Source organism: Lissotriton helveticus, chromosome 1_2 (genome assembly GCF_964261635.1).
Source record: "Lissotriton helveticus chromosome 1_2, aLisHel1.1, whole genome shotgun sequence".
NCBI classification, from domain to species: Eukaryota; Metazoa; Chordata; class Amphibia; order Caudata; family Salamandridae; genus Lissotriton; species Lissotriton helveticus.
Window position 1 is genome coordinate 151,771,939 of NC_136058.1, and position 27,850 is coordinate 151,799,788.

Here is a 27,850-nt window from a genome sequence, read left to right on the forward strand (position 1 = left end):
TCATGTTGTGAATTCAAATCTTGAATATTCTCCATAAGTTTTTCTTTTGTACCACTCCAGATTATGAAGATATCATCAATATACCTTTTAAATGTAATCAAACTTTGTGTCCAGTTTATGTTGTTCAAGATGTGGTCATGCTCAAATTTTGCCATAAAGGTATTTGCGTAGGACGGTGCCCCCGCAAACCCCATAGATGTACCACTGCATTGTCCATAAAATTCCCCTTCCCATTGGAGATAACTGTGTAGTAGTGCAAATTGTAATAGTTCAAGCAAAAACACTTTGTCCGATCCAATGATCTCATTTTCAAGTAAACACCATTCTATTGCTTCAATTCCCTCATTGTGAGGAATGGACGTGTACAGTGCTGTCACATCAATTGTGCAAAGCCATATTTCCTGATTGGATGGAATATCAAGTGTCATCAATAAATTCAAAAAGGAAGTGGTGTCTTTAATGTAAGTGTTCCATTTCTGTACTAGTGGTTGTAAGAACCAATCTAGGTACTGACCTAGTGGTTCGGATAATGAGCCACATGCCGACACAATTGGTCTAAATGGTGGTTTGTTGGTTAAGATTCTCTTAAAACTGGTCTAAATGGTGGTTTGTTGGTTAAGATTCTCTTAAAACTATTTTGGACAGAGCTCTAGAGATGAAATGGATATCGACTAAAACATATCAATTCTTGAACTGTAAATATCCAAGGAGGCCTCAATTTTATATGCTGCCGAAAATTCACAAGAATGTAAACAAACCACCATTTAGACCAATTGTGTCGGCATGTGGCTTATTATCCGAACCACTAGGTCAGTACCTAGATTGGTTCTTACAACCACTAGTACAGAAATGGAACACTTACATTAAAGACACCACTTCCTTTTTGAATTTATTGATGACACTTGATATTCCATCCAATCAGGAAATATGGCTTTGCACAATTGATGTGACAGCACTGTACACGTCCATTCCTCACAATGAGGGAATTGAAGCAATAGAATGGTGTTTACTTGAAAATGAGATCATTGGATCGGACAAAGTGTTTTTGCTTGAACTATTACAATTTGCACTACTACACAGTTATCTCCAATGGGAAGGGGAATTTTATGGACAATGCAGTGGTACATCTATGGGGTTTGCGGGGGCACCGTCCTACGCAAATACCTTTATGGCAAAATTTGAGCATGACCACATCTTGAACAACATAAACTGGACACAAAGTTTGATTACATTTAAAAGGTATATTGATGATATCTTCATAATCTGGAGTGGTACAAAAGAAAAACTTATGGAGAATATTCAAGATTTGAATTCACAACATGAGAGACTGAAATTCACATACCAAATGGATCAGAATGAATTACCATTTCTGGATGTGTTAATAAATATTGAACAAGGGAAGATCAACACGAGAGTGTTTACAAAAGAAACAGATAGAAACAGTTGTCTACACTTTACAAGTTTCCACCCCCATTCACTTAAAAAGCATCTACCTTTATCCCAATTCATACGACAGAAAAGGATTACATCTGACCCCATGAATCTTGCCACCACGTTCGAAAAACAGATCCAAAAATACCTAACACGAGGATATCCTAAAACTTTGCTGGAAGAATCCAAGAACAAAGTATTAGCCATGAACAGAGAAACATTGCTACACTCCAAAGAAAAGTCTGACATTAAACCCACAGTATGTGTTCTGAAACATTCTACGCAATCAGCAAAAATTGCGAATATCATGAGACAACATTGGCATTTGGTCACGGAGGAACCAGATCTACAATCATTGTTTTCCCAAAACATCACTTTTGCATATCATCGATCAAAGAATTACTTAAAAAGCGAACATCTGAGGTTTCTGATGTAACTCAAAGGGATGCAGAGATGCGAAAATTGCATGCATTGCAATAATGTGATAGTGGGAAGAATGTTCACACATCCTATGACAGGAAAAAAGATTCCTTTATTACATTCAAGTACTTGTGATACCAAAGGAGTGATTTATGGAATCAAATGCCCATGCGGCAAATTATACATTGGCCAAACAGAGCGTAAGATTAAAATAAGAATCACGGAACATAAAAGCAATATCCGTTTGAAGAATGTCAAGTCAACAGTGGCAACCCATTGGGCTGAAACAGGTCATAATATAGCTCAATTGCGGTTTACTATACTAGAGGTGATCAAACCTAGATCGGATCAGGACACTCACAAACAAAGACTAAGATCAGAATACTTTTGGATTCACAAATTGGGAAGCCTACACCCACAGGGACTGAATGACAGGATAGAGCTATCCTGCTTTTTATAAACAGTTAAAAAAGCTTTATTAAATTCCTGTTAATAACACACTGAAGAGTGCACTATGATCCCATTCCAAGATGGCTGCCATATAATTGCATTTCTCAAATGTTGAGCCTTTTGTTTACATTGTTCAGAAAAGTTAATCACTCTTGGGTTTCATCTTTCATATGCATATGGTAAATATTGCGTTTTGGTTTTATTTATGTTGAAAATGCTAAACAATTATAAGTTAACAATTATACCACGTAAATATGATGTGGCACTAAAATAGTCGTTTTTGATTTAGCCGTATTGTTAAATCACATCCATTGTGGTTTTAACTAGTATTCACATTGGATCAGTAGAAGAAATCGCTAAGAATCGAGTAGCGATCATGTGACCGCGACAGGAACCAATCATGGAGGCTATAACCAGTAAAAATAGACTCGGATATGTTTCACGCATAATGATTGGTTGAGCAGAAACGGCGCGTAACTCTTGACATTTAACTGTGAGTAAGAACGGAACGTTTGTTTAAATTGTGATAAACTTGATTCTGGTCGTTTAAATGAGAGTAAGAACGAAACACGTGTTTTAGTCGTGGCTACTTTAAATTCACGTGCAGAATATATAATTTGATCGTTCTTTTTTGGTTAAGTTCAAATGTTTGGGAAGTTCGCTTATAACACACAATGGAATTGGATATAGTTTGGATTCACTTGAACATAATGGTAAATGCTGAAAATTGACCTTGATTATGAATGTATTTAGGTTATAGATAATCTGTTGCTATGAATAGACTGAATAGTCACATACTGATTACTGCAAAAGCTAGTTGTAATAACTGTAATGCTCACAAAATTCCTTGTTTCCCACACAGACCCCCGAGGAAGGGTCAACCTCGACCCGAAATGCATTGGGTAGAAGTTAAATGTTAAAGCCTTTAATCGTCATAAATGAATGGATTAATTTAATTGACTTTGGAAAACGACGAAAATAAAAAGAAATGATGTGAAATTTCCGACAGAGAGTGAATACGTTTTTTTCACACAAAAGATGAAAGAATGAGTATGAGACCATCAGGGTCATGATAATACTGTGCACAACTCCACCTGCAAGTGGTATTTCCACTTTCTCCATTTTTGATTCATTGAAGAATAGTGCTCTTAGACAAAGCACTTAAAAGGAGTGAGTAGCACAAATGAACTTGTGAACTTATGATAAAAGGGAATAATTTTGGAGTGCCAGACGAATCATAACAAAGTATTTACGTGACTTACATGTATTGATATTACAAATAACAATGTTTTTTAATTTTTTTAAATAATTAATACTTAAATAAAAGTTATTGTACTTTATAATGGCAATAGCTTAAACTTTTGTAAATAACATTTGTGAAGATGATGTTCAGTGTATTTTATTGTGACGAAAATCCAAGAACAGAAGTGAAATATTAACATCTTTTTGTTACATTTGTAATAAAGCTTGAAACATTGAGATAACATATTTGAACCAGTTGTTGTTGAATGGTTGCACAGATTGATGCTGTGGTGGAGCTCAGTGATGTTGTGGTGCCACTGAGTGATGCTGTGGTGGTGCTGAGTGATGCTGTATGCTATACTAGGTTTTGTTTTGCTATCCTATGTTTTGTTTTGTTATGCTATGCTATGCTATGCTGTCCTATGTTTTGATTTGTTATGCTATGCTGTTTTGTTATGCTATGCTATGTTTTGTTATGCTATGCTATGTTTTGCTATGCTATGCTAAGTTATGTTATGCTATGCTATGTTTTGCTCTGCTATGCTTTGTTCTGCTATGCTTTGTTATGCTATGCTTTGTTATGCTATGCTTTGTTATGCTATGCTATGTTTTGTTGTGTTTTATTATGCTATGCTTTGTTTTGCTATACTATGTTTTGTTATGCAATGGTATGCTATGTTTTGTTGTGTTGGTATGCTATGTCGTGTTTTGCTATGCTATTATATGTTTTGTTATGTTTTGTTAAGCCATGCTATGTTTTGTTGTGTTTTGTTAAGCTATGCTGTTTTGTTGTGTTTTGTTATGCTATGTGTTGTTGTGTTTTGTTATGCTATGTTTTGCTATCCTATGCTTTGTTTTGTTATGCTATGCTTAGTTTTGCTATCCTATGCTTTGTTATGCTATGCTATGTTTTGTTGTGTTTTGTTATGCTATGTTTTGTTGTGTTTTGCTAGGCTATGCTTTGTTTTGCTATGCTATGTTTTGTTATGCTATGTTTTGCTCTGCTATGCTTTGTTATGCTTTGTTATGCTATGCTATGTTTTGTTATGCTATGCTATGTTTTGTTGTGTTTTGTTATGCTATGCTATGTTTTGTTGTGTTTTGCTAGGCTATGCTTTGTTATGCTATGCTTTGTTATGCTATGCTTTGTTATGCTATGCTTTGTTATGCTATGCTATGTTTTGTTATGCTATGCTATGTTTTGTTATGCTATGCTATGCTAGGTTTTGATCTGCTATGCTTTGTTATGGTATGCTATGTTTTGTTATGCTATGTTTTGTTATGTTTTATTATGCTATGCTTTGTTTTTTATGCTATGTTTTGTTATGCTATGCTTTGTTATGCTATGCTAGGTTTTGTTATGCTATGCTGGTGAGGGTGTGTGAGGGTGAGTGAGAGTGTGTGATGGTTAGGGGGGGTGAGGGTGTGTGAGGGTGAGAGGGTCGTGAGGGTGAGTGAGGGTGTGAGGGTGAGGGGGGTGAGGGGGTGTGAGGGTGAGGGTGTTTGGGGGTGAGTGGGTGTGAAGGTGTGTGAGGGTGAGAGGGTCGTGAGGGTGAGTGAGGGTGTGAGGGTGAGGGGGGTGAGGGGGTGTGAGGGTGAGGGTGTTTGGGGGTGAGTGGGTGTGTGAGGGGGTGTGAAGGTGTGTGAGGGTGAGTGAGGGGGTGTGAGGGTGAGTGAGGGTGAGGGGGTGTGAGGGTGGGTGAGGGTGTGAGGGGGTGTGAGGGGGGGTGAGGGGTGTGAGGGTGAGGGGTGTGAGGGGGTGTGAGGGTGAGGGGGTGTGAGGGGGTGTGGGTGAGGGGGTGTGTGAATGTGTGTGAGGGTGGGTGAGGGTGAGTGAGGGTGGGTGAGGGTGAGTGAGGGGATGTGAGGGTGAGTGAGGGGATTTGAGGGTGAGGGGGTGAGGGGGGTGAGGGGGGTGAGGGTGAGGGGGTGAGGGTGAGCGGGTGTGAGGGTGAGGGTGTGAGGGTGACTGAGGGTGAGGGTGTGAGGGTAAGGGGGTGTGAGGGTGAGGGGTGTGAGGGTGAGGGTGAGAGGGTTGTGGGGGTGAGGGTGAGTGAGGGTGTGTGAGGATGAGGGGGTGAGGGTGTGAGAGTGAGGGTGAGGGGTGTAAGGGTGTGAGGGTGAGGGGGTGTGAGGGTGAGGGGGTGTGAGGGTGAGGGGGTGTGAGGGTGAGGGGGTGTGAGGGTGAGGGGGTGTGAGGGTGAGGGGGTATGAGGGTGAGGGGGTATGAGGGTGGGTGAGGGTGTGTGAGGGTGAGAGGATGTGAGGGTATGTGATGGTGAGGGGGTGTGAGGGTGAGGGGGTGTGAGGGTGACGATGAGTGGGTGTGTGAGGGGGTGTGAGGGTGAGGGTGAGTGAGGGGGTGTGAGGGTGAGGGTGTGTGAGGGTGTGTGAGGGTGAGGGTGTGTGAGGGTGAGTGGGTGTGTGAGGGGGTGTGAAGGTGTGTGAGGGTGGGTGAGGGTGAGTGAGGGTGAGTGAGGGTGAGTGAGGGTGAGTGAGGGTGAGTGAGGGTGAGTGAGGGTGAGTGAGGGTGAGTGAGGGTGAGTGAGGGTGAGAGGGTTGTGAGGGGTGTGAGGGTGAGTGAGGGTGTGTGAGGATGAGGGGGTGAGGGTGAGTGAGGGTGAGGGTGATGGTGTGAGGGTGACAGGGTGTGTCATTGTGAGGGTAAGGGTGTGTGAGGGTGAGGGTGGTGAGGGGGTGTGAGGGTGAGTGAGGGTGAGAGGGTTGTGAGGGGTGTGAGCGTGAGTGAGGGTGTGTGAGGATGAGGGGGTGAGGGTGAGTGAGGGTGAGGGGGTATGAGGGTGAGGGGGTGACACTGTGTGCACACGCCTAGGTGCCTCGAAGCGAGCAGCAGCGCAGTGCCTGGTGACTCTCCTTGATGGCGGTAGTGTGTTTGTAAGCTGGCAGGGCACACTGCACTTGATTACTGCCTCTAGGCGCGGTCTAGTGTGTGTTGCCGCTTCCAATGCACACTGAGGTAGTGACGCTTTGTGCAGCGCCGAGAGTGCATCTGCCATTACTGCAAGGCGCTGTCCATACCACGGGGCCTGCGTGAGGGTGCTACGAAGGCAGGACTGTCACTGATGTCAGCACAGCGCTCTCTGCTGCTGCCAGGCACTTTATCGCACATGACCTCCACTCTGCTTCTCTCCAAAAGTCATCCCATGTTCTTTAAACGCTACGACACGATGGATCCATCTTCGCACACAGCAAGAGTTGACCAGTGTGCTCAGACTTGGTCCTCGCAGCACTAGAGCCTCGCAGCCCGATTCAGAGTTTGATGGTAGCGGGACATGTGCCAAGCCACAGCAAAAGGCCCTCTGTGCGCTATAATAGAGCGAACGGGACGTCCGTCGCAGCTTGGCAGATGTCCCGCCCGTGCTTTCTATGGTCTCGTGAAGTTTATACGAGAGAGAAAAGAAACAGCCGAACCTTCGTTGTCTGCAAGAATCCAATGTACAGGTGACTGGTGGGACGGCGCCTGCAGGGACATGTTTTATTGTGTTCACAGCGCCGCCAAATACCATCACAGTAATTAACATGCATCAAATTGGAAGTCACCCATATGTGATGCGGTTATTTAGAAGGCCACATGTTACTTTTAATAGGTTGGTGACTGCAGCAAACCGAATACATGTTATTACTTACTTCAAGCCACATGGACAACGATAGGGGAGATGGGGGCCCCCGCATTTGATAAAAGCAGGCGCTGTGCTGAAAACTGAAGCGCGGCGCCCTTGTAAGTTTAATGACGAGCACTAAAAGCGCCGGCCTTCTGAAGCTGCTGTAGAGGACAACAGCACAAGGGGGATGGGCGGGGTTGGATTGTATGTTCAGGACGTTTAGATTATTTTATATTATGCATGTCAGCAGAACAGAATTTAAATAAGCGAACCTTATGAACGTGGCCCGGATAGAAAGCAGCCCTCGCACATAATATTAACAAGGAGGAGGCGCTGCTGCATGAGGTTTATCATGGGTCTGGGAAAGGGGTCTCTGTATGTGTGAGGAAGCCTGAAGAGGAGACGGAGGGAGGGAACTAGGGTGAGAGGTGACTGAGGAGAAAACATCAGTACGGGGAAGCTAGTCAGATACGGGGGAGGAGGTGAGGAAGAGAGGAGAGAGGGAGGCGGCCGGGAGAGATTGGGAAGGAGGATATTGGGAAGGAGAGGGTGAGAGCCCGGAGCTGCTGGAAGTGTATGAGCGGACGGCAGCATGCTGATAGGGGCTCTGAGAAATAAGGTGCATGGGCCGGTGGGTGCTGGGGGAGGGGAGAGGAGGGGCGAGGGCTGCCAGGGAAGACCAGGAGAGGAGGGATAGGATTAATTCCCCCACAGATGGCAAGCTGCCATTCACGAGTCTCTAGCGCACAGTTGTGCACCTAAAAAAGCCTTTGATGCAGCAGGGGGCGGAGAGCAGGGGGCGGAGCGGGAAGAGCTGCTGGCGTGGGAGGGTGATTGATGGGCGGGGGGGAAGCAGATCCCTTTGAAGCTGCTGCCTGCTTGTGGGGACTGGGAGGAAGGGTGACGATATGGGAGGAGAGATGCTGGCCTGAGTCAGAGCGCACCATATGGAGAGGGAGGGGGGTGGGCCGAGTGCAGGAGAAATGCTGCTGGCAGGGGGAAGGCTCGGGCAAGCTCGTGCACGAGGAGCTTGTCACGTGACTCGCTTCTCGTGAACTATTGAGAATCCGGATCATAAAAAGTAAGCTTTGTGGATGGACGACATTAGGTCTCTCTACGAGACCTAAAAAGGGTATGACACATTTCAGACCAACAGCACGAATGCTTGGGACAGAGCTATTATCAGTGTTCACGGGGGCAGCAGATTGAACCATTTCCCCCAGATTCTGGTGAACTGCTCGGGATTCACAGAGGGCCTCCTCTTGGGCTCCGCACCAATCCACCCCTAGTCTCCAGCCTTTTACCGTGGGAGCCGCATCTCGCAGCCAGTGACGCGCAATATCTCGCTTGGCCACGGCCACCGCCGTCCCCAGGAGGCGCTTATCCGCTCTCGTACCATCCAGGCCACCAAAGATCCCCAGGAGTAGCCGGAGTGGGTCACGGGGAACCTCCCAACCAAGGGCTTGCGTTAATTCTCTCTCCACCCCTCTCCAAAATCGTTCGAGCCCCGGGCACAGCCAGAACATGTGATAAAAATTAGCCGGGGAGTGTCCACATCTGGGGCAGTCCAGGGAGTCCCTCAAATGGGCACGAAAGAGCCTCTCCGGGGTCAGGTAGGACATGTGGAGGTAGTAAATCTGTACCAGCCGCAGCCTGGAGGACGTGGTCAGGGTACGCGGGGCCATAAGGGCATCCCTCCAGTCTGCATCCTCCAGGGGGCCCACCCACCCATCCCATCGGGCTCGCAGATGGTCAAGGGACGCGAGGCTGTTACTTACGAGGGCACGGTAGATACAGGACCCCCCCCAGATCTCCCATCATTACTTGGGCCTCCAGGGGGCTAAATTCTGGGAGGGTAGATGGTGTGGGAAGGTGCACATGCAGCTGCAGGTAGCGAAAGTGCTGAGTATGGGGGAGGGCGTATCGCTGTTGCATGTCAGCAAAGGCTCGAATGTGGTCCCCCACCCAGACATCCTCTAACACCGACACTCCAATGAGGTCCCAGCGACGGAACCCACTCAGAGAGACACTTCCCGGAGCCAGTTCCCGCGCCAAAGGGGCGTTTGGCGGGTGAGTTTGCGGTCCCATCCTGTGTGGCGGAGTGCGGCCCGCCACGCCTGCAAGACCGTCCTAGTGATGGGTGTCAGAGCCTGCGGGATCGGGCACCCATAGAGGAACGCCTGGATCTGAGGAAAGTCCACCTTCTCCAACTCCACCCGGTACGCCGGGTCGGAGCAGCTTCCTGGGTACCAATCGTGGATAACGATCAGCTTGGAGGCAAGATAGTAGCGGTAAAGATGGGTCACCCCTAGGCCCCCATCATAAGGCGGGATGCGACTATGTGCGAGGGAGATCTGCGGTCGCCCACTTCCCCAGAGGAACCTAGACAGAGCTGAGCCTAGCTCCCGCAACCAAGCACGGGGTAGCGGGACGGAGGTGTTCTGTAAGGTGTAGAGAAAACGAGGTAGGACCATTATTTTGAACAACGCACTCCGCCCCAAGGGGTTGAGGGGGAGGGAGCTCCACTTCTTCAGGTCGGATCTCATCTGAGTCACCAGGGGAGTGATGCTCAGCGCCCATTCCAGCTCCGGGAGGAGGGTCACCCACATCCCCAGGTATTTGACGGAGAGACGACAAAGAGGGATGGATGATTGCCAGTCAAAACATTCCCGGGAGGGGTGCAGTGGGACCAGGACCTACTTGGCCGCGTTGAGCCGAAGGCCCGAGACATGCTCAACTGGCCCACTCTTAATTACTTTATATACAGACTAGCAGCCCGTCCCGACGTTGTCCGGGTATGAATTGCTGCCGGCCAGTAGTATATATTTCGTTTTGATAGCATTTCTTATCTGTGACAGACCTGTGAAACGCTCCGATTCACAGTGCACTGCTGATGCACGTAAGAGTGCACGTTCAGTAGTGTGTGAACTCGAGTTTCCCTGCTTTATTTTTCCTTGCAATATTATATAGCGCGAACTCGACAACATGGCACAATTTACATTACAGAAGGACACATTCATTTGTGGTAGGCACGGGGAGTCAAAGTGATTTGCCTGGAATCACATGATGTTGAGCTGATGCCGAGATTCGAACGTAGCTCCCCAGTTCTAAAGTTCGCAATTCTAGAACTTGTGGCGGGAAGTGTGTCTAAAAGTGTATGTCAGTGCTGGCCATCAATGAGAAAGACTTGTGCATTTTTCAAATCGGTGGTGAAAAAATATGAGTATGTTGCTGGAGATGTGGGCCGCCGTGCCCCAATGTACTTACCGGGGGAGGGTAAACACCCATTATTCCGCAACTTTCTTTCCGCATACCATCACTCCGCATACTTTCATTACGAAAGTACTATGACTCCGCAATGCCATTATAACGCATGGCAGTACATTTTATATGCTTTCACCACGCATACATTTACAACGAAATTCGTTATAAATGGTAAAAGCATGTTTTTTTTTATGTTTGGATAAGGTAAGTATGGGTATAGGGGTATATGTTTTGGTGTACTGAGGTATATGTTTTGGGGTATTTGGGTATTTTAAGGGTTCAGATATTGTTTTGGGTTATGGGGTACAGGGGTAGTTTTAGGGTTTAGGGATAGGGATGGGGATGGGTTTTGGGGTACAGGAGTATTTTTAGGGTTCAGGGCTAGGTTTGGGTTACAGGGGTATTTTTAGGGTTCAGGGCTAGTTTGGGGTTTTTGGGGTACAGGGGTATTTTAGGGTTCAGGGGTAGGTTTGGGTTTGGGGTACAGGGTTATTTTTATGGTTCAGGGCTAGGTTTGGGTTTTGGGGTAAAGGGCTATTTTTAGGGTTCAGGGCTAGGTTTGGGTTTTGGGGTACATGGGTATTTCTAGGGTTAAGGGGTAGGTTTGGGTTTTGAGGTACAGGGGTATTTATAGGGTTCAGGGATAGGTTTGGGTTTTGGGGTACAGGGCTATTTTTAGGGTTTAGGGATAGGTTTGGGTTTTGGGGTACAGGGTATATTTATAGGGTTAAGATGGGTTAGTGTTTAAGGGTGTTGGGGTATTTTAAGGAGTAAGGGTGGGTTATGATTATGGGGTGCAGGGGTATTTAATGGGAGCAGGGTGGACACCCGGAGCTGGAATGTACAGAACCTGGGAAGAAAAAACAATGAAATATTGGGCACAACGCTCGCTTTCCATAATCCCGCGCCCCACACACGCCCACGCCCCCAGCACATGCCCACAGCACACGATAGGAGACATGGCATGAAGGGCGGAACGTACCACACGCCCCCAGCGTTTGTCACGCCCCCCAGCACACGCCCAGCGCACAACGCAGACACGCCCACAAGGGACTACTTTGCTGGCACGGTTCTTTTACCTTTTAAATGTATATGGTGGGCATCTGCATAGACTATATCCTTCTGCTGCAACTGCCCTTTCCAACGCTGTATTGGTTGTTGTGATTGGTGCTGTGGTTCCTGAGATTACCCGCCTCAAAGGTTTGGTCTCTCTCTTTATTATATTAGTATAGATTACATTATTTTAAAAGTGCGGCACTCTAGAGAAAAACTGGCACCTATACTCAGGGAGGTGGTCCGATATGGCGCACTATAAGGGTTACATATAAATTGAAGCAAGTCCGAGATGTTTCCCTGAAGGAAGCGGCGGTGGCATAGACTGCGAAGTTTCACTGACGTGGTGCGATACATCAGTTAAATATCTGGGTATCCATATTCATAAAGATGCATAGCAGATAATATGCCTAAACTACGGGCCAGCACTGGACAAATTAACCATGCAAATAGAGTGCTGGGTGAAACTCACACTCTTTCTTGCTAGCTGAGTCACCATTATCAAGACGATAGTGCTGCCCAGGTTTCTGTACATGTTTCACAATATACCCATCCCTCTTACCAACAAATTTTTTAACCCACCTTTACATGCCTGATCTGGGGTGGCAAACAGCCATGGATTAGCTGGAAGATAATGATCCTACCGTATGATAGGCGGCAGGGGGTTGGCGTTCCTAACTTCCATCTGTACTACCTGGTGACCCAGCGCAGCTTTGCGCACCACTGTTACCACCCAATTCTCTGGTTCCTTACACTACACCAGAGGCAGACCTGGCTGACCCAACCCTGCTGGCTGCATTGCTGCCGGCAGGACTACCAAGAGACCCTTGCGACATCCAGACGGTATCCACGACAAACTGGGCGTGGAAACAGCTTGCCCGAATAACTGTGGCCACTTAGTGTACTCATCAGCCCTCCCCCTGGCAGCCAATCCCTAGCTGCCTATCACCCATGAAGCGCTAGTTTGCCTAACACTCAGTAAATACACCCTTACCTCCATGGGCAAACTATTGCCAGGGGGACAAGTGTTCTCAAGAACGGAAGAAACCAGTATTCAAATGGCTCCAATAATGGATTATGGATCAGTTTATATTACAGGGCTGAAGAGGGAGCTTACAGGACAGATCCCAAGCTACCCACTGAAACTGGATAGCTTTCACCCCTTAACACTACTTATCACTAATACACAGTTAATACCTAAACTATACAAGGCTGGTCTGCTTTTTACTTCCACCCATGAACACCAGGGTAAAGACGCCCTGGGTGTGTGATCTTGGTCATCAGATACAAGATCTACAATGGTATTACTGCTGTGAACAGACACGGAAGATCTCCCTTAACCACAGACACAAACAACTCCATTTTAAGTTTCTATGGCGGGTGTATGAAACGCCAGTGAAGCTCCACAAAAACAACCCCACTCTGCCCTACACTTGCCCCTAGAGCCTTGACCGCTTATGGATTTCCCACATATGACATGGACCCGCAACAAGATAGAACGGTACTGGCAGGCCCTATTCTCAGAGCTATTCCACATCACTCCGATCACTCTCACTCTCTGGGGCTATGTACACGATAACCCCAATCTGTGCTCTGGTTTGTAGCAGTCTCTATCATGTTGACCAAGAGGGAGATAGCCGTACACTGGGGCAGCAGGCACTTTCTCACACATGAGGCGTGGATCAAAAGCTTAATGCATTGCAACACCAACTGTGATTTGTACGCTAACCTACAACCAACAGCATCCAGACATCATGACATTTGGCAGCGTTTGCGAGACTACCTCCTCACGTTGGCGGATACCCCGGGCTCCTTGCCGCAGCAAAACCACGTATGCTCAACAGGGCAGATGAATGTAACACAAGGTGAATCCATTTGAATTAATCTAATTAAAAAGGATTTTCAATTAAGTGTATCTGGTAAACTCCATAGCGCGTATAACAAACATCTGCCATAGATAAAAACTGGGGTGAAATATACTGCCTATTAATGTACTTGTCAATCAATCAATCATATCATTTGTAAAGCGCACTACTCACCCGTGAGGGTCTCAAAGCGCTGGGGTGGGGAATGCTGCTACTGCTCGAAAAGCCAGGTCGTGAGGATTTTTCTGAAGGTCAGCAGGTCTTGGGCCTGCTGTAGGTGGATGGGGAGGGTGCTCCAGGTCTTGGCGGCGAGGTGGGAGAACGATCTGCCGCCAGAGGGCACTCTTTGGAAGCGGGGGACTGTGGCGAGGGCGACAGAGCTGAGCTGGAGGGTGGGGGTGTAGAAGCTGAGTCGTCTGTTGAGGTACGTTGGTCCGGTGTTGTGGAGTGCCTGGCGTGCGTGGGTGAGGAGCTTGAAGGTTATCCTCTTGTTGACTGGGAGCCAGTGCAGGTCTCTCAAGTGGGGTGTGATGTGGCTGCGGCAATGGAGGTCGAGGATCAGGCATGCAGAGGCATTCTGGATGCGTTGGAGCCGTCTCAGGAGTTTGGCCGAGGCTCCTGCGTAGAGGGCATATCCGTAGTCCAACCTGCTGACGAGGGCCTGGGTGACCGTTCTTCTCATTTCAGTGGGGATCCACATGTAGATCCTGCGGAGCATGCAGAGGGTGTTGAAGCAGGAGGAGACGGAGTCGACCTGTTTATTCATGGTGAGGGTGGAGTCGAGGATAACCGCTACGTTGCGTGCGTGGTCGGTGGGTGTTGGAGTGGTTCCCAGGGCGTTCGGCCACCAGGAGTCGTCCCAGGCTGAAGGGTGGATCCGAGGATGAAGACCTCCGTCTTGTCCGAGTTCAGCATCAGTCGGCTGTTCCTCATCCATTCAGTGACAGCCTTCATTCCTTCATGAAGGTTTATTTTGGCAGTGTGGGGGTCCTTGGTGAGGGAGAGGATCACCTGGGTGTCATCGGCGTAGGAGATGATGTTGAGGTCGTGCCGACGGGCGACGTGGTCGAGCGGTGCCATGTAGATGTTAAACAGAGTTGGGCTGAGGGATAAGCCCTGGGGTACGCCGCAGATGATCTCGGTGGCTTCGGAGCGGAAGGGGGTAAGGCGGACGCTATGTGTTCTTCCGGAGAGGAAGGAGGTGGTCCAGTCCAGGGCCTTCTCTTGGATCCTGGCATTGTGGAGGCGTGTTCGTAGTGTGTGGTGGCAGACTGTGTCGAAGGCGGCTGACAGGTCCAGGAGGATGAGGGCCACCTTTTCTCCGTTATCCAGCAGGGACTTGATGTCATCGGTGGCGTCGATGAGGGCAGCCTCGGTGCTGTGGTTGCTGCGGAACCTGGACTGGGAAGGGTCCAGGATGTTGTTCTCCTCGAGGTAGCGGGTCAGTTGTTAGTTGATGGTCTTCTGAGTTCCTTCACGATGTTGAAGAGCTCTTTACTGTTAAGCGCATTGTTGTCGAGGCGGTCTTTAAAGGAGGCCCTTTTGGCGGATCTGATGAGGTAATGGTGTCTGCGGGTGGCGTTCTTGTGGGCTGCGTGGCTGTCCGGTGTTCGTTCACGGAGCCAGATCTTCACCGGCTTTCGGCAGGTTTGCTTGGAGGCCCAGAGGTCTTCAGTGAACCAGCTGGCTTTCTTGTTGGTGCGACTGTTGGAGGGTTTCTTGATCGGGACATGGGTGTTGGCGCAGTCGTTGATCTACTGTCTGAGGTTGCGGGCGGCGGTGTCGGGGGTCGGTGCGTCGGCTCTGGGCGAGGGTGGTGGTTAGCTGGTCTTCAGTGACTTTGCTTCAGCAGCGGCGAGGCATCTGTTGGGTGATGTGGTGAGTGGTGTGTTTCTTGAAGGTGAAGTGGAAGCAGCGATGGTCGGTCCAGTGGAGTTCAGTGGTGTGGTTGAAGGAGACGTGTGGGCTTGCGGAGAAGATGGGGTCAAGCGTGTGACTGGCGGAGTGGGTGGGTGTTGTGAAGAGTTGTCAGAGTCCGAGGTTGGCTAGGTTGTCGATCAGGGTGGTGGAGTTGGTGTAGTTGTAGTTCTCTGGGTGGAAGTTCAGGTCCCCTAGGAGGATGTAGTCTGTGGAGGTGAGGGCTTGTGTGCTGACAGAGTCGGAGATTGAGTCGCTGAACTGTGGTTAGGGTCCGGGGGGTCTGTAGATTAGGGTTCCTCTGAGGGTGGTGTTGGGGTCGGAGTGGATCTGGAAGTGCAGGTGTTTGGCAGTGCTGGGGGTGTCGTTGGTGTTGGTCGAGACTCTGAGAGTGTTCCTGTGGACAATGGCGATTCCTCCTCCTGCTCCGTTGGTGCAGTCCCTGCGGGTGATCTTGTAGCCTTCCGGGACAGCTATGGCTATGTTGGGTGCCGAGGCGGGGTTCAGCCAGGTCTCCGTCAGGAAGGCGACGTCTGGGGAGGTTTAGTCAAGTAGGTCCCAGAGTTCAACTGCATGTTTGCGGGCGGAGTGGGTGTTTTGAGAAGGATGCATCTGAGGTGGTTGGGTTCTTTCCTGGTCGGCAGCATGGTGGGATGGATGCTTGTGAAGCTGCAGCTCCGGCAGATGAAAGCTCCGCGGGTGCGCTTCGTGGCGGCCAGGAAGCAGGTGTGTGATCGTCCGGTGTTGAGTGCGTGGAGGGTTCTAGCATCGTAGCGGTGTCTGGCATCGTGGCGTTTGTGGGGTCCAGGGGTCCTGGCGCTGGGCGCAGACAGGCTTGACTTCGGCGCGCCAGCGGCTTCCAGCTGCGCGCGTCCGCTGCACATCCTGCATATGAGGGGATGTGAGAGGTAGGAGCAACTGGGAGGCGGGAGCGGGCGGCGAATGGGATTGCAGGGGGGCGGGCAGCAGGGATGCAGCAGCGGGAAATACGGACAGGGGCCACTGGAGAACTGGGCACAGGAATGAAAAACAAGTTTAGGCAAGAAAACAAGTACAGGCACAGGGGAATAAAAACAAGTCTGGGCAAAAAAGCAAGTACAGGCACAGGGGAATAAAAACAAGTCTGGGCAAGAAAGCAAGTACATGCACAGGGGAATAAAAACAAGTCTGGGCAAGAAAGCAAGTTAGGCACAGGGGAAAAATACAAGATTAGGCAAAAACAATGCAGGCAGAGCCGTGCAGCAGCGTGGGGAGCAACCTGCCTGCGAGCAGGGTCAAAGGTCGGTACTTGTACATGTCACCGATGAACAGTGACTTTATTGTTAACATAAAATTAAAATAAAGTTACATTTTTTTAAATGCAATAATGTAGAAAAAAATGTGAGGATAAGTAGCAGGACTGTAGAGGAAGGTTTGAGGGAAGTAAGAAAGAAAATGACAGACGAAGGGTAATAGTATATTATAAATGTATTTCAGGATGCTTGCAATCACAGTTGTAATGTTTTGTGGTGCTATAAACAATAGGTTACCATTACCCACTATAAAGATATGCAATGTATTACAAAGGGATGGGTGAGGATCTGAATTGGTCATGAAGGGATTGGAACTTATGAAAAACAGGGTGCCAACTGGAAACTTTGGCTGAGGAAGGAAGAGGAAAAAACAATACCAGAAAGAGTCAGAGGGGATGGGAACATTGAAACGATATGAAGGGGATGGCAATACAGAGAGAAAATGAGAACATGAAGAGGAATTACTTACTTGAGAGTGAGGGCCTAAGAAACATCGAAGTACTCGAGGATGAATTTAGAGAAAAAACTGAAGGAAAGTCAAGAAGAAACAGGACAGAAGAAAAGTGCAATGGGGAGGATGAATGAAACAAAATGAAGTGAAAAGGAGCATGCATGAAAATGGCTAAATGTAAATGTGGGATACTTGTGAAGCGCACTGTTACTCTACCCGAGTGTCCTGGCGCTGTAGACCGCTGGGGAACCCGTCCTGGTTTTCCCTGTGAGATGGTCCCTTTTTTTTCTGGGTATCTCCAGGGTGAAACCAGGCATCCCTGGCGTCTGTGGGGGGCCGTAGTAGAGATGAGGCAAGCTTAATGCCCAGAGTTGCCGAGTGTGTTCCCTGGTTAGAGTAGGCACTGAGGCGAGAATTATCGAGTCCGTTGACCCTGGTCCAAGACCCTGCCCCGTCGGGAATTGAACCCTGGTCCCGGGCCGATCTCTGCTTACAGGTCTGCTGCCTCTAACCATTGAGCCACACCACTCCACTAAACGAACAAAGTTAACGGGGAGAGGAAAGTGAAGGGAGGAGAAAGGTATCAGGTATGGTTCAGTGGTGAAGGATAGAGTGATTGGACATGCTGGGCTTTTGATGCAGGAATATGGGCCAATGGAAAACAAATAAAGGCAGAAAAAGGGTAGAGAGGTGGTTAAGGTGCATAGGTAAAGGACCAAAAGGTGGGGTGGAATAGTGTACTGGCTCAGTGGAGAATGGAATCCCTCAAAGGAGTTGGAGAAAGACGATGAATGGTAGAGTTGATGGGAGGAGTATTAGATTAATAAAAGTCTGGTAACTGAAGAAAGAGGTTGAGGAAAAGAATCTGAGGGGAGTAGGACCAGGAGCAGGATGGTAGGGAAATAGTAAGCTAAATTATTTATAGAGGAAGAGGAGGTGCAGGACGTGTGGACTGTGGAAGATGAGGACAGCAGTAGTGAATAACTGTATTATCACAAGGTAGCCGGAGCAGTATCACTAGGTGAGATACCTCTATGGCCAGACAAAATTGTACTAGTGTTCCCAGATTACTGGATGTAGGCACTCCAGGCCTGATTTTACCAGGAGGAAAAGCCAAGCAGGGAAATTGTGTGCAGGTCCAGACTGGGATTGCAGTCATAAGCACTGCCTGACTCCCCTCCTGCAAAATAGGGTGACTAAACAGACAACATCCAGCCCTCCCCCTCCCTCCACTGCCCAATCCTTTCCTCCCATTTATCACCTGTCGAGAGCAGTTGGGTGGTAAATGGGAGCAGAAGTGTTTGCAAAAGTGTTCCCAGAATCAGAGACAGCCAACCAGAGTTGGACCTGGTCATACCAGGTACGCATGGTTAGTCCAAGTTATGGAGACAATGGCTTGCAGTTCCTGGGGAGCAATTATCAGCCAGAAATTTTGATTCCAGATCTAGCATGTGTTATCCTTGCACTTTGCAACTTGTAATAAACGCCTAAATGTTTTTAGAAGTGATTTGAGGAAAAGAAGGTGAATGATAGAAAATTACTAGGTAGCCAACTCAATCCTCGTCATTACAGACTCCGCATCCAGACATGGTTTTTCTTCCTGCAACTTAATACTATCTGGGTACTATTCTGATGTCCACTCAAACAATGAGTATTTAAGGAACTGCTGAGAGGTAGGTGAAAGAAAATCTACAGGCTTTGGGAAACATAATGAGCGGGAGAAAAGAGCCTGAGAGGTACCTTGCAAAAGATGTGTAGAACAAACGGCTGCAAACAGCTTTTAAGACATATCTACAAGAGCTGCACAACTGAAGTGAAAACCTACTAGCCAAATATGGACATAAACTTTGCAAAGAGGTGTAAAAATAAAGCTGAATAACTCTCACATTTTTCTCATACTCAAGTTAGTGGATGCTTTTGAAAAGCACTATAAAATGGTTCATATGTACGTGTGTTTTTTGGGTTTAATTCATCCTAAGGAAAAAAACAGTACTGGTAGAGTTGACAATTTATATTGTAAAAAACATCACGGATAGCTTACTGAAATGATAATTTAATGATTTTTTATTTAGCAAACATATAGGGAAGTTCTCTACATTGTTGATACCACTATGGCACTTTAGTGTATACATTTTATAAATGGGAATGTTAATAGATTTTACTTATATCATCCAGTCGGTCCATTCCTGCAATGTGATTTGTTTTTAATTGTAACTGTTTGTGATATTGCTGTGGACCATAGATAATTGTTATGTTTCTTTAAGAAAGATGTATAGAATGTCTCATCTCTGTGATGTGGTGGGGATTCTGCAGGCCTGCCAAGTGTCACGCATTCGGTGTGACACTAACGCATTTCAGTGTGGTGTTCCGCATCACCGCACTGAAATGTGTTGTCATGCATTTTTAATGCCACTCTGAAACTGGTTCCTGAAGCTCGCGCCTATGACACAGTGCGCCAGCTCTGTACTCCCCGGACTTGCCAGCAGGCAGCTGGCTCAGAATGCTGAATTAACTGTTTGATCATGTCAGCTCAGTTCTGGCTGAGTCTAGTGCTAGCTACAATGTTTCAAATTTAATATCTTCCCTGCAGCCTGGCCGCATATCTTGCCGCGACGCGGCTGACGAATTGCCGAGAATCACCCGGGTCGTGGCCTGCCCTCAGCAGGGATTGCTACTGGCTGTGGCACCGTGGGGGATTATCTGGATGTGACTTCCGTCACGTCCTGAACACAGGAGGAAGTGATGTTTGAACAGAAGCGCGGGGGACTCGAATCAGTCCTGGTGCACAGTGCTGCTGTCTGCGCATAAATTATACCCTGCCGCGTTGGACCAGCACAGGAGCCGAGGTCAGCATTGACAGAGCAGACTACTCACTTCACTCTGCATCATAGCCAGCCTCCGCGCGGCGCCTCATAGGCAGGATCGCAGGCCGGGCCGTGGAGTCAGTCTCAGTGCATGCAGTGTGCTGTGCTTTGCGGCCGCCGGACCGGGACACGGTAGTCAGAGACAGTCAGCCCTAAACTGAAGTTCATGTAAGTACTGCCACTGACTATAAATACTGTATGTTGTAAATTGTCAAACAGCGCCGCCCTGAAGCGCACGCACTGCAGTCTGATCAGTATTCCAGTATATGCAAGCTTTAATTGTTTACAATTCTGAGCCCGCCGATCTATCATGGTCTGCTAATACCCACGAACCCCTCTGCTACAACTAAACTGTTGCCTTAGTACCGGGCACCTCCAGGCCTCTGCACGCCTGCCAGTGAGTCATAAACACGGATTCTGGTCCTTCTTCTGTCGTCACAGAAGTTTACATACCGGATGAATGGAACGTCTAGACTTCCTCGAACCTAGAGCTTGCATTAACCTGTAGGGCATTGTGGAATGGGATGGTCTCAGCAGCCAGACTAAAAATACAATTAAGAAATATTATTCATAAACCAATGTTGTTGGTTTGCAACAATATATTTTCTGAGAGCTCTAAATAAAAGGAGGTAAATATGATAAACGCCACAGGGGCCATGATACTGTGAGTTTAGTTTTATCATCTGCCCAACTTTTAAGGAGCGGTAAAGTAGCACTCGGTTTCAATCAGCCTTTAGGTTTCTTATGCAAGGACGAATTTCAAATGCAGACAAGTAGCCTGTTTTCTGCTTTAGTTATGCAGATCTGATCATTTTAATTTCAGACACACTAGTTAAATCTGCAGGCAGGGCTGCCTATCTCGTCATCCTTCTATCTGTAAGATCTGATTTCATTTCAAATTCACAGTAATCTGCAGGGCTGCTCTGTCTTGTCATCCTACTGAGGTTATCATTGGGCACCAGTACTAACTGAGAGGGTTTATCTCCAAACTACGGGAGGTGCATGTTTTGCCAGGGGCCTATGCTCTCTCTCATCATCCTGTGGGGCCGGGCTGGGTTGTGGGGGGTTCGTTATGACAGACTGGCATCATTCCTCAGAGGCCTCTCATCAGTTGCAACTTGTCACACAGCGCGAAGCGCACGTACTGCAGATGAGATGTGATAATTTGAGGCACTGAGCTGCTCTGGGCTCGTCATCCTTCGGAGGTTTATCTGCAAGATCTGATTTAATTTCAAATTCACACAATATAATCTCAGCAGGCCTCAGGGCTGCAATGTCAGGTCATAATTCTTGGGCACCAGTACTAACTGGGAGTGTTTAGCTTCAAACTAAGGGTGGTGTGTGTTTTGCCAGGGCTCTCTGCTTTCTCACATCATCCTGTGGGGGGTCATTATGACTCGCTTAAATCCTCTCACCCCCCCTCAGTCCTGTACATATGGACTTTAAAATAATATTATTTATTTTATGCAAATAACAATCTGTTGCATCCAGTAAGTATTTTTGTATTTAACTGTGCATGTGTCAGCATATGTACACAGAATTTTAATAAAGTACTGCTACTGAAAGGCTTGTTTAATATCATGGTTATGCATTCGTTTACAGTAAGTCAGGTTACAGGAGGGAGCACTAGGGTTAGTGCCCTTCCTTTACTGGTGCTCTGCAGCAGTTTCTAGAACTTGTTGGAGTTTCTTGTTGCTCAAATGGCTGTAATTTCTGATATTTAGAAGTTTCCTCGTCTTCATTGCATGATTTTTTGCTTGCGAGAAAGTGTCACTCATAATTTCACTGAGATTATAAAAATGTCACACATGGCAATTTGAAACCTTGGCAGCTATGATTCTGTACCTGTCCTTTCCATCATAACCATAATATAATATAATTTCCTGGGATTGCACTGATAATGCTACCTATTTTTTCTGCCAAGATTTGGACATTTGAATTAACAAGCTTTTTAGTTTTGTTTTGCCTTTACCTTTACCATATAAGCTTCAAAATCCAAGCATGGAAAAAGCAATTTGGTAAAATGCATGGGCCGGCTGAAATTGTAACTCATAATACAAGGCATCAATGTAGTTTGGATAGCGCTTACGTTAAAAAAAAGTGTTACTCGCGCCACCTTATAACTAGATTCTTCAAATGTTTTTTACGTTCTCTCTCCATTAACCCCTGGAAGTATTAATTGTCCGTCCTCTCACCTTCTAACACTTTAGTCTTTTGGTGGAAGATATAGCATGGCCGAGACTTATACAGCGGCATGTGTTCCAGCCGAGGCCCCCGGTAATGGTGAGGGTCGTGCCAGCCCCTGTCCCATTCCATGCGCTTGGGCTTTGCCAGTCCAGGCATGAAGTGCATCCTTTCAGCGTAGGTGATGGGTTCCAGGCCGGGGATGTCATATTCCTTTTTCCTTGGTGGTATGGGGGCGCCTTTGCCGGCACGAACCGGCTCCAGTACTTTCTTAGCTGTCGCCCACCGGTTATAAGACAACTTCGCCAACGTACCTTCCATCTTTTTGATAAGTTCAATTACCCAAGTAAAATGTCACTGCATGGGCGCCGCCATGTTTTGTGTCGAAGGCGGGGCAAAAGAGACAAAGCTGTCAGCAAGATCAATAAAGGACATTCTAACTGTATCTAAGTGGCGGCCATCTTAGAGTGGTGTGAATAGTTCTGTTGGTCCAAGATGCTTAGGAGACTGTATCAAGCACATTAAGTAATGGATTTAGTGAGACTGCGTTTACAATGAATGTATGTAAAATAACAAGTAGGCTTTCTATATAATCTCAAATATTTCCGTAGCATAATAGTAACTTTGCGTTTTGCTTCTGCAGGTAAACATTTTCCTCCGAGCATATTATAAACCTCCCTCTACATTGAGTATGAAGCCGCCTTATCCTCGGATGGCAATAAGATCATAGATTTAAGTTTTAGGAATGTACACTTTATTTAAAATGCTCTATGACGCTATTAAAACTAACCTCTCGATTATTTTTTTCATATTACTAAACGAATGACATTGTCCTGCAAACATTTATATGCACTTTCATTATTCAACTTAATTGTCTTGTTCCCTTTCAGTACATAATGCGTTAACGTGGGATACAAGTCAGTTTTGTTAGTATGGCCGGCTGTTTCGATAGGGTCAAGTTTCTGTTGTCACCTATTTCCACTTCTATCCCATGACCACCTTATCTTACACTGCTGTTATCCATACATGCCAACATTTTAGGACAGGGATGTGGGAGATTTAAAATAAGAAATCGGGAGAATGAAAATTCTCCATTGACTTCTATTGTGGAAAATGCAATTTCAGGCGGGAGACAGCTAAAATAAAGCAATTTTTGGCTTGCAAAATCGGTAGTCTCCCGCCTGAATCGGGTCTATTGGCATGTATGGTTATCTAATCCTGCTGCGATGGAGGTACAGTTGCTGCTGCGATATGACTCTTGATGTAGTTTACCTACTTGATGTAGGTAGCGTTGTTCTGATGAAAATTAGAAACGGTACCACGAAAGGAGACTTTGCTTATGTGACAATTCTGTGCTTTCAGTGGCTATATCTGTGGTATTTCAATAGAATATGTGTAACACTTTGAGTCAGACAGCATTGAAGGTAGAAATAAAAGGTGTATGTCCACGCAATTAGATACGTTTTAAAACAAACATTTGCAATGCAATAGGTCTTGCATTTGTGCTACTGGCGCTGTAAATGACAATGTATTTTACCCATGGGTTTTGGTCTGGAGTGGAGTGGATGTATGTGGTGTACAATTATGTGGCATGGTTTGCACTGGAATTATGTGGATAGTAATTGTGTTTGACTTGAATTATGTGGTTTGTTGTCGAATTGTGTGGTGTGGAACTGTGTGGCACTGAGTGAAATGTATGCTGAACAGCCTAACATAGAGGGACACCCAGGGGCAGCAACGCCATGCAGCACTGTGAGATTAACATACAGTGGCAGCGCCAGCTTAAAACAAGGGAAGTGCCATGGAACAACCTAAAATAACTCAGCAGTCCCTGTATGGCCAGGAATCTTAAAGGAGTCTAGCAAAGGCCACCTTGGGACACTTAGTAAAGAGGCAGTCCAATGGCAGCCTGAACCATGTTGTGTGGTTTGCCTTTAATGCATGTCTTAAGTTTCTTTGCTCTGAAGCTCCCAGCCCATTAGAAAACAAAAGGAGGGAGTACGGAAGCCACTCTGTAGTAATGAAGGTCCACACAGGTAGGATGTAGTTCATGAAGTTTTATTGAAGATAGTTACATGTAGATCTGTTCCTGTGAAGCTGCCCCACCAGGAGCAGCCTGCCTGCTGCTCAGCCCATTCTCAACTGTCACCTCACAGGCACCCAGCATTCCAAACGCATCATCACTCCAAACATTCCATTCAGCACACAGCACATTCACACTGAATGAGCAAGTGGTGAAAATGGCAGAAGATTAACATGAGCAGGATACTACATATCCCTCCTTCTTATACAACGGAAGCATAGGTCCTATACTTTAAATAAGATATAACAATTAGAACCCGGAATTAAAGTAATGGAAATAAACAAATAAGAAAGAGCGAAGAGATAGGTGGAAGAAAACAAAGAGGAGCAATGGGTAAATATACACGAATAGAAATGCCCCATGCTCTCCAACAAAGAATTACGAAAGAGAAGAAAACAGTAATTAGGCAAGGGAAACAACAAGTAAGCATATAAACATAAACAAACTAATAACCACCCCCAAACACACCCACTGCCAGACAGGCATGCAAGGAAGGAAGAAATAGTGCAACACAAACTGAACAAGCTATACACCCAGACACACAAAGTAAAGGTGGAAGGATCTCCTCCTAAACATAGAAGAAAAAGAAAGACCCTACAGTGGGGAAAGACTATAGACAAGGAAGAACGACAACCGAGAGTGGTCCGGAATCCAAGGATAAAAAGAAGATAGGACATCACAAGGAGAACTGAACAAGCAAGAAAACAGAGAAGATGAGAAGAAAATACAGGACGTATTACTCATCCTTCACCATTTTCAAATTGTGAATGTAATAAAAAATAAGCATAACGTTGCGAGTATATAGCAGTAAAGTCAATAAACTTAACATACAGCAAAGTCTAAGAGTGGACTAAAAATAAACTGTACCCCAACAGGGGATAAGTAATGTAGGAGATGGGAATGACACCCATAAGGGACAACCCTCGAGTGAGGGAAACCACTGGCAGAAATGGTACTAACACACCATTGGAAAGGGTAATAAAGTACCACTACATCATGAAGATGGGACTGAGACCCAAGACCTACCCCTGACTTAAGGGAGGATAAATAATGTAAATGGGACTGAAACCCGTGACCTACCCCTGACATGAGGGTGGTAGATAATGTAAATGGGACTGACACCCATGACCTACCCCCATAGATAAGGGTGGTAGCTACTGTAAATGGGACTAAAACTAATGTCCTACCCCCAGCCTGACAGGAGGAAAGCTAATGTAAATGGGACTAAAACCCATGACCTACCCTTGAAATAAGGATGGGAAGCTAAAGTAAATGGGACTGACACCCATAACCTACCCCCAGAATTAAGGGTAAGGAGCTGCAATAAATGGGACACACACCCATATCCAACCCTAAGTCAATGGGGTGAGAAAATGAGTGAAAATGAGACTGTGACCCATACAACGAAGCCCTGTGAGGGAAGAAACCGTAAATAGCCCATGTAGGCAAATGTGTTGTAAGAGTATGGGGCTAGAACCGATTCCCAGCCCTAATGTAAGGGAGCATAAAGTGTAATGTAAAAACAGGTGAAATGAACGTGCAGTCAGTTCCTGATGAAGAAGGTGTGTACTCTAAAACCAGAAATGAGAAGTAATGTGGAACCAATTCCCTTAGAACAATCCCATTGCAGGATGTGTGAGCAGTAAGGCAGAGGATGACCTTTAACACAGAAGGACTTAGTGCTAAATGTCACAAGCATATGAGGTATGATGCAAATGCCTTCATATATGGCATAAATACAAAACAGAGAAGCTTTACTTGAAAATTCAGCCGAGTACACAATAGGCTAAAGAACGGTAGAAAAAGGTCAAATGCTGGCAGTCAAAGTTTAGGATGTGCAAGACACTGCAATCCTGTGTTACACATCGGAGTTTATGAGCAGACAAACATGCCTCTTGCCAAATGTGGTGTGCGTGTCACCGAAAACAGACAGGCACGCGATTCAGCCACATCTCGTCCCAGGTGCTGCAGTTCAGTAGTAAGGTGGGTTAATCATATGACATCTACTGTCCTCCGTGGGTCCACAGCATCTCTCTTTTTTAGGTCTCGCCTGTCGATGCGCATGCGCATCGAGCTTGCGAGACTATTGGGGCTTAAACAGTCTTTAACCAACTTGCAAGGAATCGTGGCGATTCCTTGCAGTGCCCGTGAAATTCAAGCTCAATGCGCATGCGCTTAAAAGCGCGTGCACATGCCCCCAGCCGCCTGCCTGCCCTGCTGCTTTCACACCCTCGCCCCGCTCCGCCCCCTCCCCTGCCCGCCGTGTCGCATTTCTCCTCCCCCTCCCCTTCTCTGCCTTCCCTCCGTCTTGTCTCTTTTGGGCCCCCTCCTCCTCCTACTCTCCTCCTCCCCCCTCCTCCTCCTACTCTCCTCCCCACCAAGCACAGTTTCCCTACGCTCGCATTTGTTATCTGCTGTTTTGAAGAACTTAATTTTTTTATAAAGGTTGCCTTTTGTCGTTGCTGCTTCTGCCCTCCTCCCTCCCCTCCCAGCTCAAACATAGCGTTTGCCTTACTCCGACGGCAAATGAGCACGGACGAAGTAGCCTCGTTTTACGGAGTCCCTTGTTGCAACTTAGTAAAAGAAAATTCTTCCTTGGGCAGGTTCATGCGCACAGTTGCTTTTTGTCGTCACGGTTTCGCTCCGCCCCCTCCCCTGCCCGCCGTGTCGCATTTCTCCTCCCCCTCCCCTTCTCTGCCTTCCCTCCGTCTTGTCTCTTTTGGGCCCCCTCCTCCTCCTACTCTCCTCCCCCCTCCTCCTCCTACTCTCCTCCCCACCAAGCACAGTTTCCCTACGCTCGCATTTGTTATCTGCTGTTTTGAAGAACTTAATTTTTTTATAAAGGTTGCCTTTTGTCGTTGCTGCTTCTGCCCTCCTCCCTCCCCTCCCAGCTCAAACACAGCGTTTGCCTTACTCCGACGGCAAATGAGCACGGACGAAGTAGCCTCGTTTTACGGAGTCCCTTGTTGCAACTTAGTAAAAGAAAATTCTTCCTTGGGCAGGTTCATGCGCACAGTTGCTTTTTGTCGTCACGGTTTCCGCCCTCCCAGTTCAAAGGTAGCATTTCCCATGTGCATGTTTGTGCGCACACTACACACGTGTCTTTAAAGGTTGCTTTCTTTTATCACAAAACTTAGTACAGTAGCTTTAAAGGTTGCTTTCCGTTGTTGCTGCTTCCACCCTCTCCCTACCCTCCCAGCTCAAACACAGCAGTTGCCTTACTCAGACAGGCGAAGGAGCACGGACGGAGGTAGCCTTCTTTTATGGTTGAGTCCCTTGTTGCAACTTATTAAAAGAAAATTGCTCCTTTTGCCGGTTTGTGCGCAGTTACTTTCTTTTGTCACTGCTTCCGCCCTCCCAGGTCAAAGGCAGTGCTTCCCTTGTCCATGTTTGTACGCTCACTGAACACAGAACTTGAGTCATCACAACACTTATTACAATAGCACTGTTGATATGAATGGTAAATAGCGGGGGAATCTCTTGTTTCAACTTATGAACAAAATTATTCCCTCGTGCAGGTTCATGCATGCAATGAACACTGAACCTGTGTCACGTGAAAGCAGTTTTGGCATTGATCACTTAACGTGCTATTGTTATGTTATGTTATGTTATGTTAAAATGGCTTTTGTAGAGCGCACGGCTACTCAAAAAGAGTGTCCCGGCGCTTTTAATTAACGAAGGCTGCAGTAAAACTAACATAACACATTAAAA

The 27,850-nt window shown here is 46.9% G+C and overlaps 2 protein-coding genes across 3 annotated transcripts in view; one reads left to right on the forward strand and one right to left on the reverse strand.

Moving 5' to 3' along the window:
- MRPL37 (mitochondrial ribosomal protein L37) overlaps positions 1-22,444 on the reverse strand; it is a 122,794-nt gene extending 100,350 nt beyond the window's left edge. The window contains exon 1 of the mRNA XM_078670377.1: positions 22,068-22,444. Within this exon, the coding sequence (XP_078526503.1) occupies positions 22,068-22,377 (310 nt within the window). The 5' untranslated portion in view covers positions 22,378-22,444. The remainder of the gene's footprint in view (positions 1-22,067) is intronic.
- An 820-nt stretch (positions 22,445-23,264) lies between these two features.
- CYB5RL (cytochrome b5 reductase like) overlaps positions 23,265-27,850 on the forward strand; it is a 234,584-nt gene continuing 229,998 nt past the window's right edge. Inside the window, exon 1 of one of the 2 annotated variants that reach the window (XM_078673443.1) lies at positions 23,265-23,288. The gene's annotated coding sequence lies outside the window, so the exon portion shown is untranslated. Of the gene's footprint in view, positions 23,338-27,850 lie in introns of both variants that reach the window. The other variant, XM_078673444.1, reaches the window with a different exon arrangement.